At 41.4% G+C, this 26362-nt stretch overlaps 1 protein-coding gene across 2 annotated transcripts in view; it reads left to right on the forward strand.

Moving 5' to 3' along the window:
* LOC120525779 (WD repeat and coiled coil containing) overlaps positions 1-21249 on the forward strand; it is a 40587-nt gene extending 19338 nt beyond the window's left edge. Inside the window, exons 4-6 of one of the 2 annotated variants that reach the window (XM_039748366.1) lie at positions 11868-11987; positions 20761-20829; positions 21170-21249. In XM_039748366.1, coding sequence (XP_039604300.1) covers positions 11868-11987; positions 20761-20828 — 188 coding nt within the window. In that variant the 3' untranslated portion in view covers position 20829; positions 21170-21249. Of the gene's footprint in view, positions 1-11867; positions 11988-13523; positions 13705-20760; positions 20830-21169 lie in introns of those variants that run through there. The other variant, XM_039748365.1, reaches the window with a different exon arrangement.
* Positions 21250-26362: the final 5113 nt, after the last annotated feature.

Consider the following 26362-nt stretch of genomic DNA (forward strand, 5'->3'; position numbering starts at 1 on the left):
GCCATCTGCTGTTGCCAAACAGCTTGGATAGCTAGTAATATTTTTTGAGCAATGCACCACAGTGACAGAGAGCACAACTACTATTGGCTACACAACATATACATCATTGCTGGGTGCACATGTCATAAGTTGATCTTAACCAGAAATGAACAAAGAATCAACCTAGAGTCAGATTCATTCAGGACAACATGATGAACAACATTATTTCAGATGAGTGAGAATGAGTTGGGGCCGTCAGATCAAATGTTGCTATTCAAATATAATTGAAACTTATTTTTAAAAAATCTTGTTCAAAACAAAAGCAAAGCTGCAGTCAATTTTAATGTAAAATTTACAGCCACAGTACACTTTGGTCTACCAATGTACTCACAACAGTTTTTCTAAATGCTTCTACTATGATGTAAAAGTATCATTTTGTACTCTATTCTCTCCCATTCAGTCATAAAACCGAAATACCCGACTGTTTAATACTAAGACCTTCCCACACATTGTTCCCAAATCAGTGAGGTGTAACAACAAATATTCAGGCCAGTTTTATTAAAATATTGCTGCATCTATAAAGATTCTAGATTATGCAGACCCTGACTTGATACTGTGATGACCCTGCTTTTCCAGGTGAGCCCAGATTTGCCAACTGGCTTTTTTTCTGACTGCTGTGATATAAATGGTATCCTGCTGCTGTGCTTTGGACACCTCCAAACTGGCACTTCCTTTTTCAAAATTTGTATTCATATTTTTATAGTCCTGTTTATAACTCTTAAATGGTGTCCTGCAGTACAAACATATTGTAACATGTCTTTCTGCTGCGAGGACAGCTCTGAGGAATTGAAAGTAAGGCTAGTAGAGCCCTGAGGAAAACACTTTTGGTGAAGGTGCAGGGCACTTTCAAATGAAGGACAGTACAGGGTTAAGGGATTGTGTTATGTACGTGTAACGTCCAGAATCATTAACCAATGTTTAAATATATTTCCTTATTTTTAATTTGAATATTTGAGACTTTTTTTTTGGCTAATTTGACAGCTTCTCCCTTCTGAAAATCGTATACAGTAAACCCTCGTTTATCTTGGTTAATCCGTCCGACTCTACCGCGATAAATGAATTTCCGCAAAATAGGATTCTTTATCTATAAATTGAATATTTTCGTAGTTAGAGCATAGAAAACCTGTTTACAACCTTCTAAATATGTTTTTTTAACATTATTAAAGCCTTCTAGACATGAAATAACACCCTTTAGTCAAAAAGTTTAAACTGTGCTCCATGTCAAGACAGAGGTGGCAGTTCCGTCTCACAATTAAAAGAATGCAAACATCTCTTCCTCTTCAAAGGAGTGTGCGTCGGGAGCAGAGAATGTCAGAGAAAGACAGAGAGAGAGAAAAGCAAACAATCAAAAATGAATAGGGCTGTTCGGGCTTTTAAGTATGCAAAGCATCGCCGGACAAAGTAGCTGCAAGGAAGGGAGCAATTTGAAGGTAGTCTTTCAGCATTTTTTTAGTGGAGCATCCATATCCTCTAGGCCAGTGTGCAAACAGCCCCTCTGCTCACACCCCCTCCGTCAGGAGCAGAGAATGTCAGAGAGAGTGAGAGAGACCGAGAAAAGCAAACAATCAAAAATCAATATGTGCTGTTCGGGCTTTCAAGTATGCGAAGCACCACGCAGGAAGCATATCGTATATCATTGAAGAGTTTTATTTAATATGTACCGTAGATCCCGGAATACAAGCCGACTCGGTATATTAGCCGACCCCCTTCTCTACCTACTAAATTACATGTATTTGCCGATGACTGGTATTTAAGCCGACCCCCTTCTCCAAGCAAAATTTTCTAAATTTCCTGAAAAGTGTCTCTTCAGGTATATTTATCATGTTTATCCACGAGAATTTGAGACTACCGGCATTTTTGATGAAAACCAGGAAGTGATTGCGGAGAAGTTTGGTAAAATGAAACCTTTGTCTTGAAACTATATACGCAAATACGGTACATCAGCGGGTGGATTTCCGGAGACTCGTTATAAATTTAATTAATTTAAATACGCAATACAGTGGACCCTTGACTTACGAACTTAATTCGTTCGCGAAGGTTAACCCATAATGCGTTCCGAACCTCCCACTGCAACACTTACTTAACCTTTTCATAAGAAAAAAGGGTTGTATAATGTGCATAATTTACCAAAACACCAATAATTTTTCTAATGTGCTAACCAAAAAGTTATAAAAAGTGCCTAGCCTACCAGAAGTAGGCTAGATTAAGCTAGGAGCATGGCGGCGCGCATGGTTGCAGCAGCTCAGGGCTCTCCTTTTCAGTGCACTTTGTTGTTTTTGTCCTTTTTTTTTCTTTGTTTTTGCACGATCGGTTCAGCGAACATCCGCTACACCCGTCAGAACCTTATAGACATCATTGTCCAGAGCCAGACATCTGTTTCGAGTGTTTTTCAGCACACGCACAACATCCCAGACAACATAGCGAGACCAGCGGGCTCTCCATGGATTGTTGTCGGGTCTAGGAGACGACACAGACGGAGGAGGGAAAGAAAGCAGAAGCGGGGCAGCAGATCCGGCGTTATACTAAGGCTAAAAAAACAACCATACAAGCCCTATACAGAACTTTTTTCTGCACTGAAGGAGCAATCTCATTGTAGATTTGTATAGTGACAATAAAAGGCATTCTATTCTAGAAACAACAATTTCATACTGTACTCACCATTTAATTTGACATCTTTGGGCTGCGGGAAGGCAAGAGGAGGAGAATGAAACAGAAGGTTGTTATTGTTTAGAAGGAGCCTCCTTATGCAAATCTTTTCTTTGTAAAATTGTCAAGATGGTGGATTTCGACATGCTGTACATATTAGCGAGATCCGTCACACTAACAGCACTCGTGATATTTCCACACAATTTCCATCTTCGTTTCGATTGTGATCGCTTTCTTTACCTTCTCTTCCTTCCTTCCTTAGCAATTATGTGTCTTGCTTGCATAGTCTTAATGAATTATATATATACAGTATATAGGTAAATCGCTGCAATGACCGAAATTACATCCACAAACACGTTTCTGGGCTCCGACTAACGCTCTCGGTTGTTTGTTTACAATCGCGCAAGCGGATACACGTGACCGCGTCCGGGTCGTAATGCAAGATGTTGATCGTAAATCAAAACAAAAATTTTTATTTTAAACTTCCCGATAATTTGTTATAAATTTTATTAATAAAATCAACAACTAAAACACTTTTTTCAATAAATTCTTTATTTAATTTAAAGTACCGGCATGCAAAGTTACTTCTTCTTCTGAAAGATGGCTCTGTGGTTTCGTCATTATTTACTTCCATATTCATCGGCAAAACCGGCATTGCGCTGGAAATCTTGAATCCAAAACTATACTCGTTTTATAAACCGACCCCCAAACTCCAAGCCAAAAATCTAGGACGAAATTCTCGGCTTATATAATGGGATCTACGGTAATACGTTCTCTGATTGGGTAGCTTCTTAGCCATCCGCCAATAGCGTCCCTTGTATGAAATCAACTGGGAAAACCAACTGAGGAAGCATGTGCCATAAATTAAAAGACCCATTGTCTTTTAATCCATGAACCAGCGAAAAATCTGTGATATATATTTAGATATGCTTACCTATAAAATCCGCGATGGAGTGAAGCCGTGAAAGTCGAAGCGCGATATAGCAAGGGATCACTGTACCTATATGTTAATTAGTTTATTTTCAGTGGATTATAACCTCTGTTTCAACCCTTTCTTCGGGGTAAATTCACAGCCACACAAAGGTCTAGAGTTGAACCTAGAATATGCAGAGAAAAGATGAGATTTCTTTTCTCTTGTATCAGTATATGTTGTATGTGTGTATATATGTACATATATCTTAAAAGTTTCTGCACACTTGGATGGACATTTCTATCCTCATATTTCCTGAATAAGAATCAACAATGCCCATGTATGTAAAACGTGTGAGTTTATGTATTTGTTTGTAAATGTGCTTTAGTTTTGGAATGATTTACATCAATACGTAAGACCAAAAATTATTTCACATTTTTGATGGAGCCGATACAAAAGGTTTTACTTGGGCATTGAATGATATTCTTTTATTTAAACCATTGCAATGTTATGATCTATTCAACAATTTCAAAATGGCAGTTTGTGACTAATATGAAATGTATTACTTAGAAGTATTTTTAGTCCAAAAAATGTCTAACTTTATAAGTATTTTTAATATTTGTGTTGTGTTCAAGTTAAGTCCAGTTTTTTGATATTTTAAGATGTTATTACTGATTTTAGAAAATTGAGAAGCTGATGTGAAATTCTTTAATAGGATGACTACTGGAGAATATAATCGAAAAGACTAGCTTATTTAGTTATTTCATTGTAGTGGATTTTCTACACTTTATGCATTTTTATTGACTTTGAATCTTTCTGATGAGTATATGCATGTGAGTTGTGCTTTATTATAAAGTGACATGTAAAATTGACATGTGCAGTACAATGCTTTAAAGGAAGCAAAATATTTGGTGTCTCAGTTGGAAATGGAAGAAAAATGCAGTATACATTGTATTTTCATGCTTCATTTTTTAAGTGTAGATATTTGCTGAAATTAACTGGAGTAATATACAGTACATTTAGTTCAGAAAGCATCACATTCAGCAGCTAATGTTATACATTACTTCAATTCATTACTTCATATAGGAAGTAAACTGTAATGTAGTAGTTTGTGTCATATCATGTATTAAATACTTCTTACTTAGTGACTGAACTCATTAACATTTTTAGCTTTATTTTTAAATTGTGCTTGTATGACATTTGTTTTTAAGTATGCGTCTAACTGGAAAGATACCCTTCTATATGGCGTATTCACAAATTCTGTTAGTTAATCTATGAGGTACCATGCCTTCAGTGTGCCCTGGGTCTTGTGCCTGATTCAGCTCCTGTGTCAGGTGCTGAAATTAGAGTTACTTTAGTTTATGAAGGAGACACCACTCCAGTCTTTTTGGGAAACCTAGTTTAATTTGATTTCTTTCTTTTGGTTATGAACTGGTAATAAATTGAGGACTTGTCTGAGGACTCGGCTACCACTGTTATATTCTAAATATCTTTATTGTGCAAAATAAAAACTGAACAAGAAATAAACATATATTGCACATACCATTAAAATGCGTACACAGTACACATTTTCAAAGCTGCTGTGCCTATAAAGTGAAAATAAATAATTAAATGATTGAAAATAAAAAAATATATATATTTCAAGAGCTATATTTACTAATTCCTTTGGTTAACCATTGAACAAAAACAAGAAAGCTAAACAAGACTTATCCATCCATCCATCCATTCTCTTCCGCTTATCCGAGGTCGGGTCGCGGGGGCAGCAGCTTAAGCAGAGAGGCCCAGACTTCCCTCTCCCCGGCCACTTCTTCCAGCTCTTCCGGGAGAATCCCAAGGCGTTCCCAGGCCAGCCGGAGACATAGTCCCTCCAGCGTGTCCTGGGTCTTCCCCGGGGCCTCCTCCCGGTTGGACGTGCCCGGAACACCTCACCAGGGAGGCGTCCAGGAGGCATCCTGATCAGATGCCCGAGCCACCTCATCTGACTCCTCTCGATGTGGAGGAGCAGCGGCTCTACTCTGAGCCCCTCCCGGATGACTGAGCTTCTCACCCTATCTTTAAGGGAAAGCCCAGACACCCTGCGGAGGAAACTCATTTCAGCCGCTTGTATTCGCGATCTCGTTCTTTCGGTCACTACCCATAGCTCATGACCATAGGTGAAGGTAGGAAGGTAGATCGACTGGTAAATTGAGAGCTTTGCCTTACGGCTCAGCTCCTTTTTCACCACGACAGACCGATGCAGAGCCCGCATCACTGCGGATGCCGCACCGATCCTCCTGTCGATCTCACACTCCATTCTTCCCTCACTCGTGAACAAGACCCCGAGATACTTGAACTCCTCCACTTGGGGCAGGATCTCTCCCCCAACCCTGAGAGGGCACTCCACCCTTTTCCGGCTGAGGACCATGCTCGGATTTGGAGGTGCTGATTCCCATCCCAGCCGCTTCACACTCAGCTGCGAACCGATCCAGAGAGAGCTGAAGATCACGGCCTGATGAAGCAAACAGGACAACATCATCTGCAAAAGCAGTGACCCAATCCTGAGTCCACCAAACCGGACCCCTTCAACACCCTGGCTGCGCCTAGAAATTCTGTCCATAAGTTATGAACAGAATCGGTGACAAAGGGCAGCCCTGGCGGAGTCCAACTCTCACTGGAAACGGGCTCGACTTACTGTCGGCAATGCGGACCAAGCTCTGACACCGGTTGTACAGAGACCGAACAGCTCTTATCAGGGGGTCCGTACCCATACTCCCGGAGCACCCCCCACAGGATTCCCCGAGGGACACGGTCGAATGCCTTTTCCAAGTCCACAAAACACATGTAGACCGGTCGGGCAAACTCCCATGCACCCTCCAGAACTCTGCTAAGGGTGAAGAGCTGGTCCACTGTTCCGCGACCAGGACGAAAACCACACTGTTCCTCTTGAATCCGAGGTTCGACTATCCGACGGACCCTCCTCTCCAGAACCCCCGAATAGACTTTTCCAGGGAGGCTGAGGAGTGTGATCCCTCTATAGTTGGAACACACCCTCCGGTCCCCCTTTTTAAAGACTTATATTATATTATATTATATTACCTTTCAAAACATTTATGAACATGAAAGTAATTCTATAAATACAAACCAAAGAAACTGTAAATCTACATTGACTGAATACTGCCTCAACAGATACTAATAAACCAAGCCTTACAATATGTACAGCCTACTAAAGAATACTTTCACACTTATTACACAACTTTTTAAACGGTAATACAATGTAAACGGTGATACAATTGGAAACAGATTTTTTTTTTCACCTCCTCTTTGCTCGATCAGCTGCTGCCGTGCCTCTTGATCTGCATTTCGTACAGCACTTCAAACGTTTAAAAGCCTGTACAGCAGCTGTACTTTTGTCTCACTGCCTTGTCTCTCTTCTCCCTCAGACATCCTCAATCACTATTAATCTCTTTTCGCTGTTCCATTATTTCACCAAGTAATATTTTCCTTTTCTTTGCTCTAATGCGATCTTTACCGTCATTTTTTTGAGACTTTCGAATTTTCCTACTTCCATTATCTCTATCCTGCTGTGCATGTGTATCATGGGACTTTCTTGCAAAAGTTGTAAATATGACATGACTTGTCCGTCTCACGGGAAGTGAATGTGTCTCTCTTCAAAAGATCACGTCTCATCTCGGGGGGGGGAAAGTCTCATCTCGACAAAAGATTTTTTTTTTTGTGTGTGGATCTTTTGGGTTCATTAGTCATGTTCTGCATAGCATTGCACCATTGTTCCCTTGACATCATGTCAGGGGATTGCACATTGTAGTGGTAAGATCCGCTGACTTATAATCCAGAGGTCGTGAGTTTGAAGCTGGCTCCTGGCAAATTTACCGTTTGCAGACCAAACCGAGAGGGGATGTTGGCACATGCATGCTGCTGCCACTCCTTCCTGTTAACAATACTTTTCATAAAATTTGTGTTAATCCTACACTTTTTTTATGCTTGTTTTATTTTCTTTATTGTACATATAGTTCGTGGGTGCATCTGACTCGAATTGTATGGATTTCGATTAATTTGTACGAACTTTATGGACTTTACCTTGACTGGGAACAACTGAATCTGTGGATCACGGGACGAAACCTACGAACATTTCTTTGTACCTTGGCTATCTAGGAGCCTGGGATGATCTGTCTCCTTGATTATAGTTTGCTATGCTGGTGTGCTCTCGATACAGTTTATTGTGCTTTATGACTAAGAACTGATCTAGTGTTCACACCTACCTGGCTTGTGGCTTTGGGGTGATCACGCCTGTAATACCCAGCGTTACATGTTTGTGGCTGTACGTTGGAACCTCCAAATCCTGCTGCCTCCTCCTGCTATGCTTTCTGCTGCTTTGCTGTTGCTGCTGATCTATGCCACGCACCCCGCCCATCTCAACAGCTTTGCTGTGCTGCTTCTCCACTACTAATCAGATAAGTGTTGCTCTGTATCATGCTAGAATACTCTTGTGACAAACTCCTTCATATTAAACAGTTTGTCCAAAGCAAATGGTCTGACTGGAATATCCTAGAAGACACTGGTATTTTGTGGCGCCCAAAATATGTACATCGGTTAGCTCACCGCCATCGCTGGCTGTGAATTAAGACAACCGGCAGCATTTGCTCAGGAATGCACCGTCCTACCCATGGCCCTGGAAATAGAAGTGTCAGTGTGCCAAATTTACAGTATGTGAAAATAAACTCTGGTCATGGCTCTGTGCAAAAAAAAGTCTCATCAACTAATATTGCATTATTTAATCAAGATCTCTTAATGACAAAGCATTGGTGCTGTCAGAATTCATCATTGACACCAAACTTGATATGCTGTACTTAACTGAGACTTGGCAAAAACCAAATGAATTTACGTCTCTACCACCTGGTTACACTTTCCTAACAGAGTCTCATGGCTTAAGACAAGGCAGAGGACTTTCATTAATTGTCAAAGTGGAGTTAAACTTCGAAAGAATCCCAATTGACTGTCTGGCTCTTACACTAATAACAGAATCAGGTCCTGTCTTACTCATTGTTCTTTATCGTCCTCCAAAATACAATGCATCCTTCGTATCTGATCTGACTGAACTATTAACCCACTTAAGTTCCTTTTCCCAGAGAGTCATTCTTCTTGGTGATTTCAACATCCATATTGACATCCCCACTTCTAAACTGAGAAATTAATTCCTATCCTTGCTGGACTGTTTTGACTTGACACAACATGTTGATTTTCCCACCCACTCTGGTGGTCATATATTGGCTGTGATCTGCGCATCTGGATTATCTGTCGGCAACACTTACAGCAGTGATTTGGAACTCTTTGACCATAAAGCAGTACGTTTCACTGTCTCATTACCTCTCCCTCCTCTTACCTGTAAATGACAAATTTCTTACAGAAACCTTAAAAACATCTGTCCCTCTAACCTTTCTGGATCCACTTCTGATCTTTTACTGTCTTCAACTATTCCATCAACACTAGATAGTCTTGTTGACCACTATAACAGAGCCCTTCATTCACCATTAGATAAAACCGCTCCTTTAAAACATAAGGAGGTTTCCTTTAAGCGTTCAGCTCCTTGGTATAATTCAGAATTGCGATCTATAAAAGCAGGTGGCCGATGCCTTGAGAGAATGTCACGTAAGTCTTTACTCACCGTGCAAATGCAGACTTTCTCTGATCACCAAAGAGCTTACAGAGAAGAACTAACTGCTACCAAGGACACCCATTACAACAAAATAATAGAAAGTGGCCATGATAACCCAAGGGTTTTGTTCTCTGTAGTTAATAAACTACTCCAACCCGCATCTCTCCCAACTACCTCTTCTACTGAAGTCTGTGAGAAATTCCTCCCACTTTTTCCGTAACAAAGTTAAAGATCTAAATAATTCAACTAACATAAATACATTTGTTTATATATTTTCCTTTTTTCCCACTACATCCAGCGCTTTCTCTAAGTTATCACCAGTCACATCTGCTTTTGTAAGATGAGGCCGACTACTTGCGTACTGGACCTCATCCCCACCACACTACTTAAATCCTGTCTTCATGCCATAATGCTGACTATTACAACAATAATAAACTCATCCCTTGACACTGGCTTTGTGCCACTCACTTTTAAAACCGCTTCTGTAACCACAATGTTAAAAAAGTCTAGTCTTGATGCTGACAGTCTTAACAATTTTTGGCCTATTTCCCACTTACATTTTCTATCAAAAGTTCTTGAGCTTGTTGTAGCTTCCCAACTCACCAACTACTTAACTTCTAATAATTTGATGGAACCCTTTCAGTCTGGTTTCAGAGCACAGCTCTGCTACGGGTGATATGATGATGATTTGCTTATGGCAGCAGACTCTGGACAAACCAACATATTAATTCTGTTAGACCGCAACGCAGCATTACACGCTGTCGTACATGGCATTCTACTGTCCAGAATGGAAAACATGCTGGATATCTCTGGTACTGCCCTCCAGCAGTTTAAGTCCTATCTGACTGATAGGCAAGAGTTTGTTAGTCTTGGCAACAGCAGGTCCAGCACAGCGCCAGTCAAGGATTTCCACAGGGCTCTGTCCTCGGTCCTCTGCTTTTCTGTATTTATATGCCGCCTTGGCCAAATTATTTTAGCTTTGGACTGGGTTATCATTTTTTTGCAGGCGATACTCAACTTTATTTCAATTTCAAAAGTGGAACTTCATCAGAGCTCTCTCAGCTCACAACCTGCCTCAGTGAAATTAATATCTGGATGGAGAAGAACTCTTTAAAATTAAATTGCAACAAAACTGAACTGCAAATTGGGACTAAAGTGCAACTTAATAAAATGAGTTCCTTCCTAGTCAATCATGGCGGTGACCTCATCAGACCTGCTTCTACTGCAAAGAATCTTGGTGTCATTTTTGATTCTTCCCTTTCTTATTCCGCCCACATAAATCACATTACGAAACATTCTTACTTTCACTTCCTTAATATATCACGTGTTCGCTCCTTATTCTCCTTTTCTTGCGCTAAGAAACTTGTCCATGCTTTTATCACATCCTGCATCGATTATTGTAACTCGCAGCTGGCAGGTGCCCCTTCTAATCTTATATCACAGCTCCAGCTTATTCAAAACTCGGCTGCAAGAGTCCTTACTTGAACCAGCAGCAGCGAGCACATCACACCCATCCTGCTCTGTCTTCACTGGCTCCCTGTGTCTTACAGAATCGAATATAAAATTCTTCTAATAACCTACAAAGCCTTAAATAGCCTTGCGCCAAACTACATCAGTGACCTCCTCCATCACTATGTGCCTGCCCACCCTCTAAGGTCCTCTGATTCTGGCAATCTTGTTGTGCCCCACACTACTCTACACTCCATGGGTGACAGCAGGGCCTTCAGCTGTATAGCGCCCAGACTCTGGAATGACCTAGCAAAATTAATCAGGTCAGCTGACTCCATGAATTCTTTTAAAAAAACAACTCAAAACTCATTTGTTCAGGAAGGCTTTTAGCTCTACTTGACTTTATTACCCTTTTCTCAGTTTACCTCTCTGTCAAGATGCTCGTGTAACCTGTATGTGTGTGTGCTAGATATTCAATTATGTTGTCTGTTATGCTTTTCTCTGAATTTACTATTTTACTGTTCTTTATTTATCTGGTTTAGTACAATTCTATATACTGTATACCCTGCTGTTTTTTCTTAAACTCTCTTAAGTGCCTTGAGCATGGGATAGGCGCTATATAAATAAATGTTGTATTATTATTATTGTGGTGTTATTTTCCTGAAACTTTATAATCATGTTCGGGGATTTGTTAAGAATTCAAGGCTTGGTGATTTGTGTGTATTATTTTGACTGTGACTTTTGGTTTACTTTTGAGGCTTCATTATTTTCTCTGTATTTGATTTTTCAGTTTTAACCCATTTTCACAATTTTTTCTTTCTGTCATCAATGGATCCTGTTTCTTTTCTAAAATAACTGCCTTGTCAGTTGTGATAATGTAGAGTCAGTGTTTTATATTTCTCATTGAATTTAAGTGGACTGATATTTGTTAGTAGATTAAAATACAATGGTGTAGAGCCTCAAAATCTTATTATAGTTACCTAAAGTCTAAATAAAAATACTGAAAGAAAAACACATTTTAATATTTATTTCTCTGTATAAAACGCTGTAGTTGTGTTCTATATCTTAATGAATTCAAATGAAAAAACCCATAAGTTTTATTTATCAAATAAAACTGTTTTTAATTGATCTAAAATTGGAATTATGTGTAATACACTTTCCTTTTATTTGTAGGTCACCTTTGGATTGTTCTAGTTTCTGATGGTGAAGGGTTTGTCCCATTAACATTCAAGCCCAAGGATGAAATCACCATTCGTAATGGAAAAGCAAAAAATGCACATTTCTCTTCATACGGTAATGATATTTCAACAGAAAATTCACGTGTTACAACGTGAATACATAACTATGACTGGATACGAGCTCATGAAAGCAATACTGTCCATGAATGCAGTGAAAAGAAAACTACCAGAAGGTTTTTTGAAAATAATGACTCTTTAAATATTTCAATTGTGACAGAGCTGGCTGATAGTATTTGCTTCTGGAATATGATGCACATCCTGTTCTGCTGTGGATGGATTTGTTGTTTTAATGTGGTTTTTTTTTTTTGAGGGGGAAAATTGCAGAAGGTATTACTTTTTTGGAACTGCAACAACTGATCTAAAATGTGTACTGTTTTCTTATGTTCTATCAGCCTCTGTGTATAGTAATTGTGAGTCATTTACATTTGCACTTAAAATACATGTATATCATGCACAGAAAGATAAGAGGCTGATGTTATCTTAGCAGGAGAAAAAATCTGTGGCAAATGTGCAGCTCAGGGACTGGTATGGACAAATAACAAGCCTTTTTAAGTTTAAAAAAAAAAAAAAAAATTAGCAATATGGTAATTGGTAACCTTTACAAAGCAGCATCTGCACAGAAAGGAAGACATTCTTTAAAGTTACAGTAGATATTAATGGATACGTCCATTTTGGAAAGTAGAATTTATTAACTCTTTGGGAAGTTCCAAGCCTGCTTGACAGTCTTTGTGGCATCGTACAATGTATGGTATTCTGGTTAAGATGGGCACATTCCAGGGACAGAAACAACAGTAGAGAATCCTGTAATATGGGAGTAGAGCCGGTAGGCACAATTCCATTTAAGGGGAAACTTAAATTGCACCACAGAAGGGAATTCATTGGGGTCCGAGTTCAGAGTACAGAGGGAGTAGTGCCATAGAATGGACTAGCAGACGGATCACCCAGAGATGAGTGATTTTTGAATCTTGTAGAGAGGGGGCCAGCATCCACAGGGTGGTATGGGAGAGAAGGAACTCTGATGGTGCTCTATATAATCTACAACATGTTAGCAGTTTATGTAATAGATTAACTGCCAAGAGTAAGAACTTCATGCAGCTCATACACTATTTTTATAGTATTTATGACTGTATGTGCCACGTCATTTAACCCTTTTGTATGTAATGAAACCCTCAAATTTTATTTACAGTTATCCCATATCTTTCTATCCCAGTACTTGGGCCATTCAAACCTGTCCTGTTAAAAAAATGCTATACAGTTTCTTTTAATAATTCTATAGACTGTATTATTTGGTATTTATTATAAATAAAGGGAAAAAAAATAATTACACCGTATTTTGATTTGTTCATACGTATTTAAAAGTATTTCTACCTCTGTGGCCATTTTAACATAGCTGTGTGTGAGACACTATTTAACCCACAACTATCAAGACAATTGTGTGAAATCTTGAGAAGCAATGATTTAATGATGTTTGTTTGACAATATGAATTTAAATTCTTTGCCAGGATCTGGTTTTGAATCTGATATTTTAACACATTTTATATGAATGCTTTGGAAAGCCATACTTTGATTTTGCTTTTACTTTCATTTTCAGCACAAGGGGAAAAAACTTCAAATCATTATTGTCAAAGGAGGCTGAAAAATGATGTGCTCCTTCCAATAGCCAACTGACATTTTATAGAACTTTCTAAACATCCATTTTGGCCAGTTCACTGACTCCCATTGATTAAGACTTGGTGGTGGTCATAGAAAATGTATATTTTATTAAAAATATTACAAATTGTCTGTTGGTGTCTCCTTGTTTGTTTATTATGTAGCCTTTGTACTGTTAGAAAGCAGTGACCCAGCTGGATGGTAAGAGTCCCATTGTCTGTTTGTAGATTGGTTCTGTTTGACAGCCAAAAAAAATCAGCTTTTGGTATAACAGATGACAAGCAGCTTTTTTTGATATATAATTTGATCCACTGTATATTGGTTTAATCTGTTAGTAACAGTCAGTAACTAGAAAAATGATACCCGAATCTGCTTCAGAAATCTGACATTTGCTATGATGAAGCAAGCCCTGAACTTTGTTAATAGATGGTAAATCTGTTTTTTTAATCTTTTAAAGATTTACATTGATTTTATGGTTGTACTTCTCCTTACTTTAAAGGCATGTACATTATGCAAAAGTCTTATTTTCTTTAGATTATGCAAAACATCAATTTCCAATTTTCCTGTGCTATATTTTCTACTTCTATATTCATTTTAATACTTTGATCAATGTAATGTAATATAATTGACTTGATTGTTAAATTTGCAGTGGACAAATATGGAAGACAAAAGAGAATTGGTTGCAACCAGACCACTATCCCTCGCAAGAATAAAGTTATATATATAGTTCACTAAGGCAAGACACCCATGAAAAGCTCGCCGGAAGGGGCGTGGATTCACTAAGCCGCCGACAAGTAAGACACCTATGGCGCACGGAGGAAGGAGCCACACCCACCAACTCCAAGAAAATTGGATACGACGACAACTCGCAGAGCCACGACCACGGACTTGGACGCAACGACACAGAAAAACCGGCATCATTTATATTCGTCTGTCGTAGAGGCCACATGCACCTCCGAGCCACGTTGACTGTTCATAGAGGCATGTGAATCGCCATATGCAGCGTGTGAAACGGTTTGCGAGGGGTATCCCATGAGATCCTTAAAACAATCCTTTACAACTGAGGTTAAAACACAATGAAGTGAGCAGTCTTTAAAAACCGACTGCACAGAGCAATGAAAGGTCTACGTGAGTCACAGGTGCCTCTGGACTATGCAAAGATGACAACTCAAGTGGCGAGTTGGAGGTGGGCACATGAACAGGCAGTGCATACTGAACGAGAAATCAGCAGACTAGCATGACGGAGGGAGCGGAATGGACGTCCTTTTCCTCTCCTCCCGTTCCACCCTGAGCGCCGTCCACCCCCATCCCTCCGTCTGGGAAGAGAAGGCACAATGGCGGTCTGCCAGTTTTCAGTCACGGACGATTGTGTGTTGGTTCGTTCCGTGCATTGATACAATGTTGCTTTTCTTGCTGATTTATTACATTACTGATTTTTTCAAATGTTAATTTTCTCCCTGTGCTTAAAAATCATTAAAAAAACGGCCTGATTATGCGGCGTATGGTACGCCGCGGGTTGGCTAGTATGAAATACTTGCTTATTAAATGCTATACAAATAAACATAGAAACATCAGAAATAGAGCCAATGCCAATAGTGTAGATCACGTAATATTAAATCTGATGTGTTGTAATAGTGTAAAGCATATGGTGAAATTCAAAGACAGTGGCTAAAACCTATTGTAGCGACCGTGGAGGAGTCTTTTAAGATTTCGAGCGAACTCTGCCGCACCTCTCCGGTTGTCGGCTAGCGGCTTGCCAGCGTCATGCACGCAACTGCACCCAGCTCTTTAAGAAAGAGAACACTCGTGCCCCATACACCGCACGACTCGAAAGTGTCTCGGTAGTTTGCTTAGATAACATCTTAGCAAATAAACAGCTCTGTCCTGTTGTATCTTTTATTACAGAAGATAGTCAGAAACAAAAGCTCAACATTATTGCGCCATTGCCAAGGTCAAGCACGAAGACACATTTCAATAAATTGGTACTTTTACAAAATAAATAACCCCGGACGGCGATAACCCAAACCCACCCAACCAATTAAATACAAACACACCATTATTTACAACACAAATGACAATACGTAAATTCGACATACAATAAGCTTTTTATAAATTACCCATAATTTCCCGCAAACTATTTACATAAATTACCCATGAGGCGCCACTCCGCCAGCGCTTGCTGCCGGGTTGTTACACAGCCCCTCCTAAGAGGGTTAGTGTCCCCACAACCCTACTCATCACAGATAAAATCACGTAAATGTCCTGGCCGCCGACGGACACGCTTTGTCCTGCCGGAGGTGCCATCACTGGTGTCGGGCTCAGTCCTGTCACTGTCTGACTCGGTGCCGGGGTGGAGGTTGGAGAACCGCTTATATTTTCGAGTTGTTGTTGCTCTGGGGCCAGTGGGTGGTATGGTGCTAAACGGTCCTTGTGCAGCACCACCCGCCTGCCTCGCCCAGGCATTCGACTCGGAAAACTACCTCCGATATTTTGTCCAATATTTCTCCCGGTCCTTGCCAATGGTGGGCTAGTTTTGGGGACAATCCCGCTTCCGCTTGGGGCAAAATACCCACACTTTGTCCCCTGGCTTCAGCGCCGGGCCATGAGCCCGCGAGTCATAAGCCCGTTTTTGGCGTGCTCCAGCTCCCTCCAGGGCCTCCCTGGCCAGTCGATGAACGGTGTCCAGCCGCTCTTTTAGCCGCCTAAAATAATCCATTTCGGGCCCACCAATAATCTCAGGCTCAGGGGGTGAGCCAAACACTAAATCCACCGGCGTGCGCGAGTTCCCTTCCAAACATCAGCCCGCTGGCGTGCATTGGCTCGACTCCTGCACTGCTGTCCGATATGCCCATAGGACCAAAGGCAGATGTTGGTCCCAGTCCCGCTGGTGTTGACTGGTCAGAATTGCCAGTTGAGTGGCCAGGGTGCGATTAAATCGCCGACCAATCCATCACTTTGTGGGTGAAGGGGTGGTCCGGTCTTTTCACCCCAGTCGCTGACACACCTCTCTGAACAAACGGCTCTCAAAGTTCCGCCCTGATCGCTGTGGAGCTCGTCCGAACTCCAAATCGAGTGAACATTTCATCCACGAGTTTTGGGCAGCTGTGGGGCACTCTGATCCGAACTGCATACGCCTCTGGCCATTTGGTAAAGTAGTCCATTGCTACCAAAACGTAGCGATTTCCGCTTCCGTTACAGGAAAAGGACCCAGTATGTCCACGCCAATTCTCTCCATGGGTGCCCCGACCAGGTATCGCTGCAATGGCGCGCGGAGAACGCTTGACCAGGTCCTTTTGTGCAGTGCAGACGCCACAGCAGTGGACGTGTAGCTCTGCGCCTTGCCGACACCCGGCCAATAAAACCGCTGCCGTAGTCGACGCACTGTCTTAGCGCTCCGTAATGTCCGGATCCAGCCGCCCGTGGACCCATCGGAGGACCTCGCGCGCAAAGCCTGGGGAACCAGTAGTTGTAGCCGGTCAATTCCTCCCCGGTGCGTGCCACCGCCTGTAGATTACGCCATCGCAACTCCAAGTTGCCCAACTGAGAGTGGAGTATTTTGAGTTCAGGCCCCTGTGACGACACGGTTTGCCAGTCGGGACGTTCTTGTGTCTCCAACCAGCCCTTTACCTTTCTAGTGCTTGATCGCTCGCCTGTAACTGCCTCAATTGGTCAATAGTGTACGGCTCCCCTACTCCAACAGTGTCATCTATCCGCGGATGCGGACGATGGCCCCAGCCCCTTTCTTCCTGTCGGCGGCAATATCGACATTCATTGCTGAGGCATGGACGCCTGGAGAGGGCATCAGCGTTGGCATGCTGCCGCCCCGGTCGGTGCTGTATCTCAAAGTCATATTCTTGTAGAATCTCCATCCACCTTGCCACCTGGCCCTCTGGTTGCCTGAAATTCAACATCCAGGTGAGGCTAGCATGGTCAGTCCGCAGTGTGAACCTAGTGCCCAATAGGTAGGGCCGAAAGTGCCGCATCGCTAGGATCACTGCCAACAGTTCCCGCCGAGTGACACAGTAATTCCTCTCCGTCGACTGAGGCTGCAGCTGTAATAAGCTATCACTCTTTCTCCAGCCTCCCCTTCTGTGAGAGCACGGCCCCAATCCCCACATTGCTAGCGCCAGTGTCCACCACAAAAGGTTGGTTGGGGTCAGGGTACGCCAGGACCGGCGCGCTGACGAGGGCAGCCTTTAACTGTTGGAAGGCGGCTGTGCAATCCTCCGCCCACCCAAACTGTTGGCCCTTACTCGTTAGTCGGTGCAAAGGGCTGGCAATGGTCGCAAAGTTTTTACGAATCTTCGTAGTAGGAGGCTAAACCCAAAAGCTCCGCAGTTCAGTGATATTGGCTGGTGGGGCCAGTTGCTCACGGCAGTCACCTTCGGGGTCTGTAGCCACCCCACTCGCTGATTACGTGCCCTAGAAACTGAGTCTGTCGGGCGAGAAGATTGCATTTCTCAGGGTTTAACCGCAACCCGGCGCTACTAATGGCGGTCAGGACCTCCCTTAAATTGTGCACCGCCTGGTCAAAGTCTCTGGCATGAATCAGCAGGTCATCTAAATAGACCACACAACGGGTTCGGGGAATGTCTTTAGGACCCGCTCCATTAGTCTTTCAAACGTGGCGGCGATTACAAAGTCCAAACGGCATTACCTTAAACTGCCACAGCCCTTGTCCGATGGTGAATGCAGTTTTGGGTCGGTCCTCTGCTGCCAGTTCTACCTGCCAATATCCACTGCGCAAGTCCAAAGTGCTGAACCAACGGGATCCAGCCACATAGTCCAATGCATCATCGATGCGAGGCAATGGGTAAGAGTCTTTTCGAGTGACTGCATTTAATTTACGAAAGTCCACACAAGGCGCCAACCCCGTTTTCTTCCGCACCATGACCATGGGTGCGCCCAGGACTGTCAGAAGGCTCAATGATGTCGTTGGTTACCATCTCGCGAATCAATTCTTCGCAGCTTGGCGCTTTGCAAGAGGCAATCTGTGGGGCGCAACCGAATGGGGCGGCGTGGCCAGTGTCAATGTGGTGTTTGACTAACGAGGTTCTGGTGCAGTCCTCTTCTCGAGCCGCAAAATGTCCACAAAGTCGCTCAATACTTTCTGGAGTTGCTCCTGCTGTGGCGTGCTCAGCTGTTCACCACTTCGATGGCCCAATTCTTCCACAGCAGCAACCGCCTCAGTGGATGGGTGGTCGTGTGAGGAAAACCGTTGGGGAGCACTGGTCTGAGCTGCAATACTCTCCTGGGGGTCTCTTCAGTCCCTGCATCTTCCGAACAACGGTCGGGAGCCGGTGAGCCGTGGTGTCCAGGCAAATCCAAGCTAACAGCCCTTCCAGGATGATTCCAGCCCGATTGGAGCGACACAGTCTCATTACCTACGCGGAGGATGGCCCTGGACACATCAACACATGCTCCCCAGTGGGCCAGCAAGTCTAACCCAATTATGCATTTGTCTTTAATGTCCATGAGCCAGAATTCGTGGCTGGTCTGGCTCGTCCCTACTACTACAGTCAATAGTTTCTTTCCGGCATTTTTGTCCGCTCACCCGTACCGCGCGCAGTTCGATGTTAGAAGGAGTCCAGTCTTTGGAAGAGGACCAGCTGTTTCGGCAACACTCCTCTCTGTAATAGACAAATAGTGGACCCCGTGTCCACTAAGGCACTGCATGGCCGTCCGCCTATAATGCAGTCTAGGTACAGTCCACCTGAAAACCCACAGCCCCCACTTTAGGGCAGTCATTGCGGAGGGATGATGATGGCTGGGCGACTGACCTCCACACCCTCAGGTTGGTCCCTTTCTACCACTCGCCAACTGCTCTCGTTAGCCGGCTTGGGCGTGATGATTGACGTGCCGGAGACCCAAGCTGTAGTACCTCTTCAGCCCGTTCAGCCTCCCGTAGTGCCTCACTCAAATGTCTGGGCGACAGCAGACAGACGTGCTGACGGAGACGCTCTGGTGTAAGGCCCCGCAGGAAAGCATGAACACTGAGTTCTTCCCTTGCTGCTGTCGAAAGTAGGGTAACCTTTCCGTACATAGACCCTGATGTCAGCTGCAAATGCTCCCACACTCTCACCTTCACGCCGATGTCGGTTTGTCAGCTCCTCCCTGTTGTGTTCCGCTGAGGTTCTCTGTCCAAAACGACGGGTGAGAGCATCGGTGAGGGCCTGAAGATCACGACACTCCTCAGGCGGCAGGTCGATGAGTACCTGAAGTGCGGGACCCTCCAAGGCAAGGGCCAAGTGTGTTGCAGCTTCCTCGCAGCTCCAACCATTGTGAAGAGCAGCCAGATCCACTTGTGCAAGGTATGGCTCTAGGGCGCCAACCCGCTGTATCGTGGCAGCTTAGCGGGTGACCGTGTGGGGAGGACCGGCCGACTGGTGATTTGGGGTGTCGCGGCAGCTACAGGTTCATTCCGCCGTGCCTAGAAGATCGCAACACTGTCCGGGGAATACTGGCACCCTCAGGCCAGTTTGTCCTTTTTCTCCGTGCAGTTCTGCTGATCAGGCGCTCCAACATAACGCTATTTTCCGAGATGGCACGCTCTATTTCTTCAAGACTCTGTTCCATGACGGCGTCTTCTTAACAGCCTGGTCTCCCACTTCTGACACCAATGTAGCGACCCGTGGAGGAGTCTTTTAAGATTTCGAGCCGAACTCTGCCGTGCACCTCTCGAAGCTGTCGGCTAGCGGCTTGCCAGCCATGCACGCAACTGCACCCAGCTCTTTAAGAAAGAGAACACTCGTGCCCCATACACCGCACGACTCGAGTGTCTCGGTAGTTTGCTTAGATAACATCTTAGCAAATAAACAGCTCTGTCCTGTTGTATCTTTTATTACAGAAGATAGTCAGAAACAAAAGCTCCACATTATTGCGCGGCCATTGCCAAGGTCAAGCACGAAGACACATTTCAATAAATTGGTACTTTTACAAAATAAATAACCCCGGACGGCGATAACCCAAACCCACCCAACCAATTAAATACAAACACACCATTATTTACAACACAAATGACAATACGTAAATTCCGACATACAATAAGCTTTTTATAAATTACCCATAATTTCCCGCAAACTATTTACATAAATTACCCATGAGGTCACTCCGCCAGCTTGCTGCCGGGTTGTTACACTATTTTTACTTAGTTATTATTTTGAAATACACACTTTCAGGAACACCAGTTGAATTCAGCCTGTACTGCTTACTTCGTGGAACACTAAATGATGTAATCATCAATTAAGGTAAATTTAAATTCAAAATATTAATATTTAAATTAAATTTAAAATATTCTTAAACGCATGTTTGTGCTGTTGGATAGAGAGTAATAACATAAATATTAGTTGTGGCAATTTTAAACTACATTTTATTTTTTTTTAGATAACATAGACTGGTTTTTCAGTAATGCTGTGTGCAGGAAATAGAATTACTTCATGAACAACATGTTTTACAGTCCAGAATATACATTTCTTTTTGTAAAGCTTATTTAGCTAATATTACCATTTCAGATTTTTGTCATGGTTCAAAGATGCCCCGTTCGGGTGTGTGCCTCAAGCTCATTGCTGTCTTTTGTCATTGATCTAGGACAGGCTTCTGCTGCCCAAACCAGAGAAAGGTAAGAAAAGAAAATGCTTAGTGGTTTGTAAACACATTATTATGCACATACGTCCCAAGGCCTTTAGAGAATTATGGTTTCCCTACAACTTATGTACAAATCGGATTTTCATATGTAATTTTATTCAGTTTAATAATGTAGGATTTAATTTATCTGTGTGAAAGTATGATACCCTGTATAATGCCATTTGTATTTCTTGCACTTTACCAAGTAAATATAGATGTTACAGTATGTTCACATGTGGATAGATCTTGTCATTTTTGTTTCTTTGTATTCTCCTTTTTCCATTTTCTTTTTATGTCAATACTAGTTTTTACAGAGGCTCAATAAATGTAGAATTATAACACAGCAAACCCCTTAAACACAGATATTAATCACAAAAATAATAATAAAAAAAAAAAAAAAAAACTTCTGTCTTGGCTAATGGTAAGAGAACAGTCACTGTGAATATCATAAAGCCGTATTGCTGTAGCTGTGAAAGAGCCCCGGTAGCTTTTGTTTGACACTCTTCTCCTGAATAATTCATTGGCTGAATGTGCTCAGTGATTGTGTGTAGAATTGTTCACAATATCCTTCAGTTGTGTTGCTGTTGTTCTCTCCTCTGCTGCTACCTTCAGCAGGTTAAGAACGCATTCCTTAATTGAGCCTGTCAGAATCATCTTCCTGATTCGGAGGGCTTCTCTTAAAGTGACGTTATCAGCCCAGCACACTACATCCCAGAGTTATAGAGCATGTAAGGGGTGTCACATCCCACCTTAAGGGAGTGTAATCTTCCAACTGCCATTTCTTATGTAATTGCTTTATGTTGCTAGGCCAGTCCAGCTTGTCATTAATATCGTCCCCTAAGAACTTAGTAGTAGTGTACCACCTCCACATCCATTCCCTGAATAGTCAATAATCAGTAGTTTGGTCAGTTGCATGTCTATCACTCTCTTCCACAGCTTGTGAGACATACTGTTTCACTGCAGGTAAAGTAATTTCTGAAGTGAAACATTTTACTTTAAAACGTTGATTGAGAATGGTTAGAACATTGTGGAGTGGATTTGCTTTAGCCTTCTGCGATCTTTCTTTCATGTAAGGCCCAGCACCATTTGTTTGACTCCTTTTTTGTACTGGACAACTGATTGTTCAAATAGTGAGTGAGGGACTTGCATGCTGTAATAGCCATAGAAAAATAAGCCGTTTCTTTCATCTTGTGACACCGTACTTCAGTTCATTTTCAGGTCATTCCAGTTTTTTTATATTTCACTCAATCTGGCCATTGCACTTAAAGCATGTTTAAAATAGCCAACAATTTTTCTTGCTATGATAATGAGATTCTTTTGACAGAATTCTGTATGAACATGGAGTCATTAATACTAAATTGAAGAATGTGAGCAAAGCAGCCTACACTTAGTCTCGGTTTGCATCTTGCAATACCTTCTCAATGTTTCTAGCATTGTCCCCTGATAAGCATATCCATCTTATTGTGTTTCCAATGTCTCTGTCATGGCAGAAATAGTATTAGTAAGTATTTCAGTAATATGTCTGATAACAGTAGTTACATTTTCACAGTGGAGCACAGCAAATTGTCTTTGTGTTGAAATTGTCATTAATGCAGTGTGCAGTTAAACTCGTCAAAGACCGTGTGCTGCATTAAGATGTCCATCTGTCTGTTGTAAATGAGATGCCCTTTATATCATGCAAACAAGTTTTAATCTTTCGAAACATTTTCATACATATTTGGAAAATTTGTGAAGTGGTACCTTGTAACAGGGCTCAAAAACAGCAATTACATTTCTAAAACCTTCATCCTCAACTGTTGAAAATGGCTGAACATTTGTGCGTACAATATAAGTTATTACTTCATGAATGTTTGAAGCTTCAGTGCTGCTATTTGACCATGTCTTGATCCTTTTTACTACATCAAACTCTTAAGGGTTTGTTGTGGTGTGTGTGTGTGGTTTTTTTTTTTTGGGTAACATGTTCACATGTTCTGCCGGGGTCACTAATCTCATTGTCCAAGCTTAACTGTTCCTGTGGTATGGGTTAGATATGGCAGGCAGATATGGAAATACCTGCGAGTTCGACATGTGAGGGCAGAGAAAGCAATGTGCAGTGTTGTGCACCGAACAGCTCTACTATAAACGGAGCAGGGTGCACATCCTCTATGTGTTTCATTGCCTACAGCTGTCCGCGCTGGAGTATAAACGGGCCTTTAGAGAAGACCTTGAACATGCTTCCCAGCTGCTAAAGCACATTAGTCTTTATGCATGGCTGCTGTTGAGTCTCAGATTTGGACTCTGGCCTTGGGCCATCTCATAAACCGGGGAATAGCATGGTATATAGGTTGCCTCTGAACTTGGGTGAGTGGAGCATGACAGAGCCAGGCAGTGGGTGTGAGTGAACCAAGGAGCCGGCAGTGTGTGTCGCCGCACATTGTCTGAGTGACATAGTGGAAGCTGTTTTGAAAATGCCAATGGCCCCTTTTTAAGGGCCACTCACAAGCAATCAACGTAAAGAGGCTAATTCCATTCCTCCATCTCTACTGCAAAAAAATTAAAAACTACTGCAGATATTTGGTCATGTTGGACTGACACCACACTTGTGTAAGAGTATAATTTTCCATCATTGATGGTGATGAACAATTGTGGTTAGTATTTGCAGAGTTTTAACACACTTTTTAATGTATGCCCATTAAGAATGCATATTCTTTCATTTAAATCAGTCTTTAGCAGTGCATACAAAGTCAACAGTCATTTCTATCATTGTCTGTGTTTCATATGCCAATTTGAGAATTTACATTGGCCTCATTTTCTTCTAGCCGCCTTTTCAACTTGTCTTTTAGGAAGACGTTCAAATTCAGGTTGTATTTGCTCAAGTAGTGTTTTGTTAAAAATTCAGGTTTAAGATTTAAGTTAAACGTATGCTATTTTTTAAAATTCCTTTGTGTTGATTCTACATTATTTTTGTGATTCAATGTGTATTTATTTCATGATTTATGTATTATAATTGCATTTTTTTAATGTTAGATATGATTAATTACATACATTTATGCATTTAATTAGTTATAACTTGTCTGTGAAACAAGCTTTAAATAAAGCATCTCCGGCAAAAACATCACTAGTTAAAATGCTGTATTTTCATTATACCACACAGTAATCTGAGAGGTAAAAAAAATTAAATATGCTTTTACCAGTCCATATGGGCCAAAAACATTAATAGCATCAGAGAGACTTCTGTAAGGCCAGCTCTAAATGATTTTCCACTCTGATAAAAGCAGAAACAATCTTTGAATTTTATTTAAAATTACATTTCAACTGGTAAAAAAAGAGCAATTCTGCTTAGAATTTAGTAGGCTTTTTCACGCATTTTTTTAATAGAACAAAGTCAGCACAAGTTTTTAAACTGAGCAGTTAGCTTCTAGGTCTAATGGTAAAGCATTACAACACATCAAATCACTTTTTCTACAGATTGCCTTGGTAATTTGAAGTTAATCAGAGAAAATTAATATATTTTTACAAAGGAAATCATCAACAAGCTAGCCTTTAAATTCATTTTGACTGGATTTCTCTATAATGATAGAAAAGCAGGATTTTGACTCTGAAACCTTCGTGTCTATATATTATCATTAGGAGATAGCATTTGAACATATTCTATTTCTTTCATACCCTGACCTAAGTAGCAGTGTGTCTTAATGATATTTCTCAATGCCTTGTCTTTGATGAATTGAATTAGTGAGGTGAAAAAGCAAATACATTAACCTACACAACCTACAACAGTAACCATATCAATGCATTTTCTCACAAGGACAGGTTACAGAAAAACAAGTCCATTCATTTTTAGCAAGAATTGATTGTTGCCATGTATTTCTTTCATATTCAAATCATTCCATGTCACCTGTTCAGTTAGTTGAGAATTTTGTAGAAGGGATAGTGACCAGTATTAGGAAGTATCGGCATATTTCTCCTTAGATCGACAGTATGTACATTACTTCCCAGTTAAGCTTAAAACAACCTTCTAACATAAGAAAAAACAGGGATAACTTGGCCAAATCCAGTTTATGTAACATAACTTGTTAAAGAAAATACTGTAAAATATAAGGCATGCTCAGAGGCTACTTTATAAAATACATTTAACTATTACAGAGTGAGATCCTCTTTTGCTTCTAGAACAGCCGGAAATTCTTGATAGTTTGGATTCAACAAGGTGCTGGAATTTTTTCTTAGGGATTTTGGTCCACTCTGACTTGATAGTGTTGCATGGCTTCTGCCATTTTTTTTTTTTTTATTCACATGTTCATGCTGTGAACCTCCTTTTCCTACTTATCCCATAGATGCTAAGTAGGACTAAGATCTGAGGACCTTGCAGGCCATTGGAGGAAATTTAAGCCAGTGTCACATTTGTGAGACCATTACGTGCTTTGTTACATCGACATATTATCAAGTGGGAAGTGTCCATTTGAAAAAGACTAAAATGATGTGTATGGTGAATCACAATGCTTAGGTACACTGTAGTAGTCACGAGGCTTTGTTTAAAACTGAAACACATCACCAACATTTACTGTTCGCACAAGCCAAGATGGATCCATGGATCGATGATGTTTATTACCACAAATTCTGACCCTACCATCCACATATTTTAGTAGAAATCTTAATTTGCAGACCAGATGACATTTTTCCATATTCAGTCTTCCAGTTTGGTTGATCAGTTACCCATTGTAACCTCATCTTGTTGTGCTTTGCTGACAGCAGTGAAACCTGGTTTACTCCTCTGCTGCTGTTGGCCTTACACTTGAAGTCCTTTCTGCATACCATTGTTGTAAGGATAATGCTGTATGCAGTGGAGCAGACAGTAAATACAATTTTACACAATAGGAAATTTCATGTTAATGCCCAACTAATTGGTAGGTCCAATTGCTACAGTTAGTAGAAAACAGTGCTACTCAATTAACCAAGTTGTGATGTAACATTGACCTCTCATCTCATTACATCATATTGAAAGAAATTAAGTAGGGTAGTTTGAGATAGTTTTTGTGGTCAAATTGTATTTGTAGTGATCCAACTAACAATGTGTTTAGTTTTTTATTTATTTATCACAAAAAAAAAACTTAATAATAATAATCCTTAAAAGCTTTTTGCATGGACCAAGTAGAAAATCAACAAAGACCTTGTGTGTTTCCC

The sequence above is a fragment of the Polypterus senegalus genome, chromosome 3, assembly GCF_016835505.1.
Source record: "Polypterus senegalus isolate Bchr_013 chromosome 3, ASM1683550v1, whole genome shotgun sequence".
NCBI lineage: Eukaryota > Metazoa > Chordata > Cladistia > Polypteriformes > Polypteridae > Polypterus > Polypterus senegalus.